The 11,863-nt window shown below is 41.8% G+C and overlaps 1 protein-coding gene across 1 annotated transcript; it reads right to left on the bottom strand.

Annotated features, from left to right (window-relative positions):
* Window positions 1-3,704: 3,704 nt before the first annotated feature.
* Window positions 3,705-5,804, bottom strand: LOC131758240 (growth-regulated protein homolog beta). The gene is made up of 4 exons (XM_059066156.2): window positions 5,599-5,804; window positions 5,381-5,504; window positions 5,195-5,278; window positions 3,705-4,455 (listed from the first exon to the last, which is right to left on the bottom strand). The coding sequence occupies exons 1-4, from the start codon at window positions 5,687-5,689 to the stop codon at window positions 4,440-4,442; spliced, it is 315 nt and encodes a 104-aa protein (XP_058922139.1). The 5' UTR covers window positions 5,690-5,804; the 3' UTR covers window positions 3,705-4,439.
* Between the last annotated feature and the right edge of the window lie 6,059 nt (window positions 5,805-11,863).

Below are 11,863 nucleotides of genomic sequence, written 5' to 3'. Positions count from 1 at the left end.
AATTCCTTGAGTCTCAATTCTCTATGTTCCAACTGGAGGTGATCAAACTAAGTATATCAGTGTTTGTAGCCAACGATGATATTAAAGAAATACATATACAAACATAAGATGAAAATATTTGAAGAATCAAAATAAAGGAGCAGCTTCTAACTTGGAATTACAGTTTAGGATTTAATGGAATTTAAATTAGTTATTATGGAATTTGTCAAAGCAATTGTGTTTAGGTCTTCAGGGAGCTTCACTTTCAAATATGGGTCTGTAATTTGAGAGTTTTGACTCAATGCCAGATTGATAGCATATTTAATTTGTAGTAATTTCTAAATTCTTAATATTCTAAGATGATCAAATTCTCAGGTTTCTAAGATAATCTATTATAATACCATGATCTTCCAGCTGCTCTGAGGTCTGTATGTATAAATTCGTAAGTCACATTAAATACTCCAATTTGAACTGTATCCTGTATTTCTCTCCTCAAAAATAATTGTTTATTCTGACACAGATACCATATACTGTACTAAAAATAACAACCATTAGTTGAGTATTGTTTTATGCCAGTACTACTCTACATGCTTTTGGTGTATATATATATATATATTTTTGTTGTTGTTGTTGTTGTTGTGGTACGCGGGCCTCTCATCGCCGCGGCCTCTCCCGTTGTGGAGCACAGGCTCCGGATGCGCAGGCTCAGCGGCCATGGCCCAGCCGCTCCGCGGCACGTGGGATCTTCCCGGACCGGGGCACGAACCTGTGTCCCCTGCATCGGCAGGAGGACTCTCAACCACCGCGCCACCAGGGAAGCCCTGGTGTATATTCTTGAAACCTTACAACGATGTTACAAGGCTTGTTCTTATTTTATGGATGAGGAAATTGAAACTCAGAGAAGGTAAATAATTTGGCAAGGTCACAAAAAGAAGAAGATCTTTTTTTTTTCTTTCAAGTGTGTTTGGCCACAATGCCCATAACTTTCTTTTGGTCCCATAGTGAGGGTCTGAGAAGAAGCTTGAGAAGCAGAGGGAAACGGTGGTCCCACAACTGGTTCCAGACAATGCTAGGGTCAGAGGTCAAACCACAGGACTTTGAAGGTGTGTGAACTGGGCTAACGTTCAAAAGCCTTGGTTCTCTCTCTTGTTTGGTGTTTAAGCAGCTCTAAGAGGGCACTGGCTGGGTGGTTCTCAGCACTCCTTGCAGGTTTTGTGGCCCATTGAGCAGATTTCTCTGAGCTCTAACCCACTGCTAGGGGTGCAGGTCCACCTCATCTGTTCCCAGTTGCCCAGACCATCTCATTTTCTTTTCATGGGACTGCTAAAAGTCGAAGGCACGATTCAAGAGTCCTGCTGCTATTCGTCTGAAAGCAGAGGATAAAATGTTTCCCTGGGGTCCCACACACATAGATGAAGATTAGTCCCAGATGTGAGCTGGTGGACTTAACAAGGCACTAGCACAAGGGCCTTTACCTCCAACTGCTTTATGGGAAACTTAGAATAAAACAAGACCCTTACCTTCTAATTTTCCTGTTACAGCATAGAAAACATGGCCCCATCTTGCTATTACAAAAGCTCTTTCTCTCCTATCTCTCACATCCTGTCAATTTTTGAAAGTCTCCTGAGGATATCTCAAGAGAACTCTCAAATAAGTAGTCATAATCAGTGAGCAGGATCACCCAACATTCCTCTTCTTCTGCTCTGCCTTCTTTGCCCAGGAAACCTCAAGCAGTGCTGCCATTACTGTTTTCTGGTGGCTTCTCAAGGTTACAGGGTCCTACTGTGTCATACTGTTCTAAGACTGATATGCTTATGCAGCGAACATTTCTTTCCTGAGCTCATCAATCTTTGCCCATCCTCTCAAATACCCCTGTCCTCCACTTCCTACCTTGATGTTCCCAGTGGAGGGCTGCCTTGTACTCCAAACTCTCCCAGACAATTTAATGGGATACCCACTCTTGCCATTTCTGCTTGCTCTAGGATATGTATTGATATCTGCGAGAGCAAGCCAGAAGACCAAGGATAAATGCAGACCCAGAATTTCCTCCTGCTCTTCTAGTCATTCACATCTTCCCTCCAGATATATGATAAATATATTTTGGTTCACTCTGAAGCTTTCCAGTAGCAGCCTGGAGAAAATACCTATATCTGCTTCTCCTTAACTTATAGACATTAACAATTGTTGCATTTATTGAACATTAGCCAGTGCTGATACCATTCTGGTTTCTCCCACAATCTCCAACACCGCTCCTATAATATGTATAAATACATTTAATTAAACAAATCAAAAATACTTTTAACCCTGAAATTCAAGCACCCTGAATTCAGAAGGCTGAATAATAATTCCCCAAGGATATCCTTGTCCTAATCCGCAGAAACTGTGAATATGTTACCTTACATTATTAAAGCAACTTTGCAGATGGGATTAAATTAAGGATCTTGCAATGGAAAAATTATCTTGTATTATCCTGGGTGGCCTGATATAATCACAAAGATTCTTATAAAAAGGATGTAGGAAGAGTCAGAATCAGACAGAAGATAATGTGACAGAGCAAATGGACAGAAAGAAAATGTCAGGGAGGAAGAAATTTTCCTCTGCCCTTCTAAATTCTTTTGGCTGGTCTAATAATTAAATTGACATGAAATAGATTAACAGCAGAAAGTCAAACAAAAGTTTAATAGCATGTCTACATGGGAGAGACCCAGGAAAACTGAATTATTTCACCAAAATAGCCAAAGCCCTCACCTTAAATACCACCTTCAGCTAAGGACAAGAGAGGATGTTGGGGATAATGGTAATGGGACTTCAAAGGGGAGGAAAGCAATTTACCTGGAGATGGAAAAGCAAATGTTTGGTAAACAATATTTGCTGGCTCAGACAGAGACAATGGGGCACAAAGTAGACTCTGATTTTTAGGCCTTACTTAAAGAGTTTCCCTCACCACTCCTGGCTCACATTGTTTGTAGATATCTCTGGTGATACCTCTATTCTAGGAGCAGGTCCTTTATCTAAATTCTTTCAGGCAGTTAAGAGGGAGGTTACAAGAAAAACTTTTTGAATCTTCTGTCTTTTAAAAATAATCAGCAAAGAGACACACTTGTTGGGGTAGGAACAAAATTTGCTGCCCTAGAAAGAGATCTGAAGAGGTTAGGTTGATGGCTTTGCTATGTTGATGGCTCTGAAGACACAGGAAGATGGCCATGAGCTATGATATACAGATGCCCTCCGGAAGCTAAAAGGATCAAGGCAATGGCTTCTCCATTGACTCCAGAAGGACCTCCTAGGGCGTCCAGAAGGAGACAGTGCTGCGGACACCTTGACTTTAGTCCAGTGGAACTAATTTTGGTCTTCTGACTTGCAGAACTGTGAGAGAATAAGTTCGTATGCTTTTAAATCACTGAAGGGCTTCCCTGGTGGTGCAGTGGTTGAGAATCCGCCTGCCGATGCAGGGGACACAGGTTCTTGCCCCGGTCCGGGAAGATCCCACATGCCGCGGAGCAGCCGGGCCCGTGAGCCATGGCCGCTGAGCCTGCGCGTTCAGAGCCTGTGCTCCGCAGTGGGAGAGGCCACAACAGTGAGAGGCCCGTGTACCACAAAAAAAAAAAAAAAAAAAAAAAAATCACTGAATTTGTAATAATTTGTTACAGCAGCAATAGAAAATCCAAGTGCTGGGTACGCAGGAGGGGAAAAAAAGGGTCAAGAAGTACAAAAGAAACCTAAGCAATTTTTGTAAAGGGCTTTATTTTCATGATATTTATAAAAATACATCAATAAATATTTAAACTTCTCTATTCCAAGACAGAGAAAAATACTTCATAATTAACATGAAACAAGGCATTATGCCTAACAAGGAAGACATAAAATGTCCAAGGGGTATTTAGAACATTGTCATTTTTAAAGTTTCAGCATCAAAAATGTTGACCACAGATGGTGAAACTATTTCCATAAATAGATCGTCAGCAACTGACGATCTTCTCATCAATACACAATGTAAATGTACACATACATTCCCCTACCTTAACAGTAATCTATTTGTTTGGATCCCCCACTATTGTCTCCAGGTTTTATCACCACGGATGGTACAGTGTGGTATCCAGCCAAAAATAAACCACAATAGCTTTATGAATGAAAAACATTTAAAACACATCACTTTCAAATAAATAACAGTCAGCACTGAACTAACTTTGATTTAATGTAAAAATGACCTTTTAAAATAACAGTACAGAGAATTGCCAAACACATTCATACCTTTAAATATTAGATAGAATAGTAATATACAGGCTTTGAAAAATAAATAAATAAATACATATGTAAATAAATAGAAGAACTCTCATAAGAAACAAGCAAAAACATTAGACACAGTCCAGGTGGCCCCAGGAGCTATTTGTTTCTCTTCTTTCACTTTGATTCCACTAAGGCTGCAGTAGTAGCCAGTAAGCTCTCTCCAGCTCTCCAGATCAGTTGGCACTGTCCCTGTGATGAGAAAATGGGTAGTTAGTAGGACCCAAAACATTGACCTCACAGCCTTGCACCAAGTGGTTGCTACCTAAACCACTGTTGCCCTGTGTGGCAGAAAATGCCAAGCTCTTAGATGCTGTTTAATTAGGAATAAGGAGCCTGTGGTCACAATCTTATTATTATCTTCAAAAAGCCACAACATAATGCCACACTGGGCTGAAGCCTCATAGCAAACTCCAGGAAGTAGCTATTATTATTTTCCCCATGTTATTGAGACTTAAAGAGATTAAGTACTTTCTCTGGGGTTATAGAAATATAAAGGGTGGAATCTAGACTCGCATTGGGGTGGAAGGGGTTGGTCTCACTGCAAATTCCCTGCTCTTCACCACTAAGCCTCAGAGGCCCGCATTGTCCAAAACCAAAGGTTCTGTTTTCAGGGCTGAAGCCCATGAGAGACTGAGGTAAACAATACTTGTTCCTTAATGGGAAGGAAGCTTTTTCACATCGTTGGCTAAATCTACTTCATCTTTTAAGGAACATACGTTTACCCACACTCATGAGAGGCGGATGAGGATGGAAGGCACTAGAAATATCCTTCTGACACCAAAGCAGATTAATGACCTTAACAGCACATTTAATGGTGAAATTATAATGACTTTCAGTCCTGCAGCTAAATCGTGGGTTTCTCTGATATAATTTTCAGGAGGCAGATGCCTGACTCTAGTCACACGTGTGAATAAAAACCATAACTCACTTGTTCAGCATCTTGTTGATGATTTTTTTAACCATGGGAGCTTCAGGGTTGAGACAAACTTCCTGACCAGTCTTGAGAGTGGCTCTGCAGAGAGAAGGGAGAATCCCTGTGAGGTCGGGCTGGGGGTCGGGGTGGGGTCGCCGGGACGGCGGGGGTGACAAGCACAGCCACAGCGGCGGCACTTACACGACTTCCGTTTGGCCGCAGTGGGGTCCTGGGGGCGTCACCTTCACGTTCTGGATGTTCTTGAGGTGAATCCCCTGCAAGGTCTGCAGGCACCGGCAGCGCAGTTCGGTGACCACAGGCGCCCCTGCGGGGAGGACAGACTCGGTCAGGGGGCTGTCCCGGGATGGGCACCCACCCGCCCCCGTCCCGCCCTGGGGATGCCGGGAGCCGGGTCGCACCTGTTGCGCGCCGGCCGGCGGCCACCACTAGCAGGAGCAGCAGCGCGGCGCGGAGGAGCCGGGGGGCGGCGGGGGTCGCGGCGCGGGCCATGGGGTTCAGCTCGGAGCGTCTCTGCCTGCGGTGGGAAGCTGGGCTGGAGGGCTGGCAGAGCGGAGTCTGTGGCTCCCCGAGCCGGGCGAAGCCCTTTTATCCCGATCGGACAGGAGCTGGCAGCCCAGGGCCAGGGAAATTCCCCGACCCACGTGGCGTTCCCGGTCAGGAAGGAGGGCGCGGTCCCGCGGGCCTCCCGCGTAATCCGCGCTCTCGGGGAGGGGGTAGGGTGTCGTCTCTGCGCTGAAATCCCCGCAGGGGGAGTGAGTCGCCTTGCAGGAGGTGGTGTCACATCTTAGAGAACAGGCATTGTGACGAATGGTGATTAATTAACGAAGCGAATTAATTCCCTTAATTCCTGAGGGAATTAAGGCGAGGGAGGAGGGAGGCAGAGATTTTTCTTTTTTTAGTTATTTCAGAGATATACATTTTAAAGTAAGAACTGGTTTTTCATGTGTTACGCATATGTATCTTGGGGCTTGGTGATTTTATTGACGTCTGCAAAAATATGCTCTGTTAAAACACGTCATCTCAAATTATGCATAAGAATGTTCCCTTATTTCCAAGCACAAATCAGTCAAACTTGGTGTCATATCATTCCGCAGTGGTGAGGGGATGACCAGGATCAAAAGTTTAATTCAGTGTTTAAATTAGAACAAAGTGTCACAATGCTACAAAGCTGCTTTCCTCTGTAAAATTCTGGAACTTCCAGAGCTCGAGTAAATCCTTTTTTGTGTGTATAGGGTGTTGAATTAATCCATGAAATAAGGAGCGGGTGGTCATTTGGAGCTGTTGCAGGGAGAGAAAGCTGCGTTGGGCTCACAGGTACACAGTTTCTAGTTTTATCCAAGAACAAAATAGGTCATAGGAATCAGGAGGGGATGCCTAGTGTGAGTAGCGCCCTTTGCTCATCTAAGCACCCAAAAACATATGTTCCTGTGAAGTATCTAAGAGCTAGATCGTGAATTTAATACCATTTGCTTGTTTTATGATCACAAATCTCATTTCATTTTCGTAATTGCTGTCATATTTTGTTTTTCTAATTTCTAATAAGACATTTCAACCTGTTAACTGGAGACTTTATTATCATGTAGTTTATTTTTCACTCTTAGTTTTAATGTCCTTTGTTGGATTATACTCAGGTAGGTTTCAGACGGTTTAGGTGTGATTCTGGATGCAGATCTGTGAGAGGTGTGGGGATACCCAGTGGGAAGCAAGAGCAGGGAGGGGATGCTCCAGGGGTGGGTAGAGGCACAGAGCAGAACTCTGCTCCAGACTGCCTGGTGCATGACCTGCCTGTACCTCAGTTTCTCATCTGTAAAATGGAGATTAAGGGTAGTATCTACTTCAGCAGGTTGTTATGATGAATAAATGTGTTAGCATTTGAACACACCAGTACATATTAAATGCTATAAAAAATTTTTAAATAAATAAAATAGAAATTGCTTTTTCTGTATCACTAAGCTGAAACTAACCTGGGGGTAAAATCTTTGTACAAAGAGAAAAGAATTTTTGAAAAATAGCAAAACAAAAACTCCTCCAATATAAAACGTTGTTTTTTGGTTTTTTGTTTTTCTTAAGAGAAAACTTAGAATGATTTTTTTTTATGTCATCTAGTTTAATTGCTGTGTAATTTTATAATTCTAGTTTTAGTAATTTCAACTACAAAATATGAATAAAAGTAAAGATGTCCCATGTTGATTATTAGAAAAGAATATGAATGACTAGATTATAAATAAAGATTTGTCGTTACATTTATTTTTTTGTCACTAATCATCTGTACAGTCCTGAGAAAAAGGACAGGAAATTAAAAAATATTTTTTTTTAAAGAGTAGGGAATGAAAGATGATCTAAAGTTTATAAAATATGAGTAACTCAACAATAATTGAGAATTTGTTTAGATATTATTGTTATTTTTTATTTTTCTGGGATTCTTTTTTTTTTTTTTTTTTTTCGGTACTTGGGCCTCTCACTGTTGTGGCCTCTCCCACTGCGGAGCACAGGCGCCAGGCGCGCAGGCTCAGCGGCCATGGCTCACGGGCCCAGCCGCTCCGCGGCATGTGGGATCCTCCCGGACCGGGGCACGAACCCATGTCCCCTGCATCGGCAGGCGGACTCTTAACCACTGCCCCACCAGGGAAGCCCTTCTGGGATTCTTAATTGGAATACAGTTGACGCTTGAACAACATGGGCTTGAACTGCACAGGTCCACTTATATGCAGATTTTTTTCAATAAATATATTGGAAACATTTTTGGAGATTTGTGACAATTTGAAAAAAACTTTCAGGCTAACCGCGTAGCCTAGAAATGTCAAAAAAATTAAGAAAAAGATTGGTATGTCAAGAATGTATAGAATATATGTACATGTTAGTCTGTTCTTACATAGGCATAAGGTGAGTGATATTTAATATAAAGTTAATGTGTTAGTTTTCTTCCTGTTTTATAACTTTGCTTTCATTACATTACCTTCATTGCATCACCATACAGTATGTCTTTCTCTTTCGTAATTGGGGAAACTGTGTATAAGGCTATCATCACAGGTAAATTTTTTTTTAATTTAACAATATTTCTAATACTATGTAATGAATATGACTGTAATACTGTAGGCCATAAGATTGTTATGATGATTCATTCATTAGATATAGGCTAGGCAACTGTGAAGCAATTGTAACAATTATACTAGGCTACCACAAAGCAATCATATTGCTTCTTCATTATCAGTGAATTAATTATTATATCTGAAATAAATATGAATGTCTTGTTTACATTATCTTTCATTTTTGATGAATCATGTTAGTAATACGTATAACATCTATAGTGTTTTGTATTAAATAAGACAACATTAATGGAGGTACTGACAGTTGATTCATCTTATAATCAGATGACTTAAACTTACAGTATCAATAAATACAGTACAATAATGTAAATGTATTTTCTCTTCATTACGATTTTCCTAGTAATATTTTCTTTACTGTAGCTTACTTTATTTTAATAATACAGTATATTATACATATACAAAATATGTGTTAATTGACTGTTACACTCTTTCTGCACTTTCACTGCCAAGAGCGCGGGTTTGATCTCTGCTTGGGGAATTAAGATCCCACAAACAGCAGGGTGTGGCCAAAACAAAACAAAACAAAATTTAAAAATTAAAAAATAAAAAGCAATAGTGATCTGAAACCTACTAAAATAATCCAGTTCTTTCTTATTTTAACAAGCATCTTCCCTAACTACTCATTTTATAAGCTGAATGGCAGATGTATATGCCCAAACTTTCAACTAATACAGTCACCAATTTAAAAAATATAGAGCCAACCCTAAAATAAAAACACAGGTTGCTAAATTTTATTTTGAGCTACTGTATTTACCGCATCTTACAGATTTGACTGGCAGTATATAATCTACCTTTAAAATCCAGTTGCTGCTGTATCCCGAGATGACGGAGCAGCAGGAATGGGCAGTTCCGTCCTGCTCTCCCCATGCTGGCCTTGGGAAGTTGTGCCTACAACTGCTAACCCTATTTTGTCACAATTACTACTTTGAGTAGAATGAGTCTGGCTCCGAGGGGAAAAGAAGGAAGATGTTGGAAGCATTAAATCCCTGGATCCATCCACTTCTTCAGTCCAGAGCGTTTCATCCAATGTCAATGTCATCCATCTGGTCCAGTCTCTAGTGCATTTGTCACTTCTGCCTGCCTTGAGCCCCTTCCTCCTGCTCCTGGTTACAACACCTTGGTTTTCCTGTGGGAACCATCTTTTCTTCCTCCCAATCTGGGTAGCTCAGGTAGGGTGACCCTGCTCCAAAGCTCCAGAAGTGAGCTGATGACTGAAAGTAGTATTGGTCAGTCCTTCCAGTCTGGGTCCAACCCCCAGCCACTCCATAGGTGCAGGGGTGGGTGAGTGACCTAAGCCTGGCCAAGTCAGAAAAATCCCTGGGGGACTTCCTTGGTGACGCAGTGGTTAAGAATCTGCCTGCCAATGCAGGGGACACGGGTTCGAGCCCTGGTCTGGAAAGATCCCACATGCCACAGAGCAACTAAGCCCGCACACCACAACTACTGAGCCTGCGCTCTAGAGCCTGCGAGCTACAACTACTGAAGCCCGCGCACCTAGAGCCCCGTGCTCCGCAACAAAGAGAAGCCAACGCAATGAGAAGCCCGCGCACCGCGACGAAGAGTAGCACCTGCTCTCTGCAACTAGAGAAAGTCCGTGTGCAGTAACGAAAACTCAACGCAGCCATAAATAAATAAATTAGAAAAATCCCTGGGGTCCTTTTTGCCAAGAAATTGTTCTTTTTTTTAAAAAAGCCCTTGCTTCCTGTTGGGTTATATCTGGTAGAACAGAAGCTTAAAGCTTTGCCAGTGTTTGAGAACATGTTGCCTAAAATGAAGCCAGCATAGAGAAAAACAGCCTGATCTGGAGTGAGATTGTTACTGAAGGGAATTTTTGAACTGCAACACCAAGCTTTATCGCATCTACTCATCAGTCTTTTAGTTTCATAGGTCAAATGCTTCTCCTCTTCATTAAGCTAGTTTGAATTAGGTTTTTGTAACTGACTCCACTTAGGCTGGTTATCTTTCTCATCTTACACCTAGGAGGGTGTTTCAACTCACATTTAATGTCTTACTTTCTCCAGTTGTTTCAGCATTTTCAGTGATCATTTTCTCAGCATTTATAAGGTGGGAATGAATTTGGTGCTGGGGATATAAAGAGGAATAGGAGACTCTACCACTCTCTGTCAATGCAATAAGGGAAATGAATGTACAAATAGAATTTTTTTTTTCCCCACATTTTAGTTCCCCGGGCCAGGGATTGAATCCTTGCCCCCTGCAGTGGAAGTGCAGAGTCCTAACCACTGGACCTCCAGGGAAGTTCCAACAGATAGAAAATTTTTAGGAAACCTTGATAAATACCATGGCAAACCATTGCCAAGGTATTAGGAGTGAGGAGGGACACCCAGTGCAACTCTTATATAGAGTAGCTTCATGAGAGATGTCAGACAAGTTTTCCTGAAAGAAGTGCTCACTCACATTAGTCTTAAGGATAAGGAGTTTTCCAGGTAAAGGGGGAACACCGAGGGGTGGAAAACATTCCAGGAGAGGGCCAAATGGGCAAAGGCATGGCTATTAAAAAGAGCATGGGAATACTGGGAGAGCAAGTGGCTCATGAGCTGGAGCTCACTCTGTGAGCAAGGAGAGGGGAGAGACTGAGGCAGGAGCAGGTGGGAGGACTCAGACACTGGAGGCCATGTGCCCATAGGACCCTGCTTGTCCATCAAGACCCAGTTTGGGTGTTGCCTCCATTGGGAAGTCTCTACATGCACCTCAAGGTGTTTCCATAGCCCTCTTGCACGGACTACACCATGACCTTTATCAGCTATCTACCACGGGGAGGGGGAAAGGCTAGGGTAACTTAAAGCTTCACAGAGTGTGCGGAAAATGAAGGGTGGTAGATACTGTAAAAAATTAATAAGCAGAAACCTCAGTTAAATAGAGTTGAGAGACCAGGAGGGGGAGCTCTCACACCCTGGGACAAGAGCAGAGCCCAAGAGGAAGAAGAAAGACTCCTTTCCTGGCAAGGACATGATTAATGACAATCCATGGACTCTTTGTTTACCATAGCCCTCCAACTTCCTTCTCCTATCTATAAAAGTGTTCTTCTTTTGCCACGTGGGGACTTGCACGCAGCTTGCCGTGGTTACATATCCCCAAACCGCAGTTATCTGCTAATCTCAAGTAAACCCATCTTAGTGGAAGAAATATCTGACAGTCTATTTGTTTGACATCAAACATATTAAATCAAAAAACATTTATGAAGCACACACAATATACAAGAGACTGTGGTCAGTTTTGCAAAAGGCATGTAGTGGGTAAAGCTGAAATATGAAGTTCTTCTTCACACATACTTTCTTCTGCAATAGAGCTAGTCTTATCTCCTGTTCCTATAGTAAAGACAGCCTGGTGGTTTCAAAGTCTATGATTATTTAAATTCATTTCAACTAACTCTGAATGCCAACTAATATATTAGATTTGGGCATTATTCCAAGGCTTCTAAAGAATAAATTTCAATATAAGCTTTGTATATACATTTTCTTAAGATTGTTTTTTAAACTTTTACAGAAGTAATTAAATTACATTACATATAGTATAAGCCAAAGAAAAACAGAAATGC

The sequence above is a fragment of the Kogia breviceps genome, chromosome 6, assembly GCF_026419965.1.
Source record: "Kogia breviceps isolate mKogBre1 chromosome 6, mKogBre1 haplotype 1, whole genome shotgun sequence".
NCBI lineage: Eukaryota > Metazoa > Chordata > Mammalia > Artiodactyla > Physeteridae > Kogia > Kogia breviceps.
Note: the sequence above shows the minus strand (reverse complement) of the source record. Positions and strands in the feature narration are given on the sequence as shown.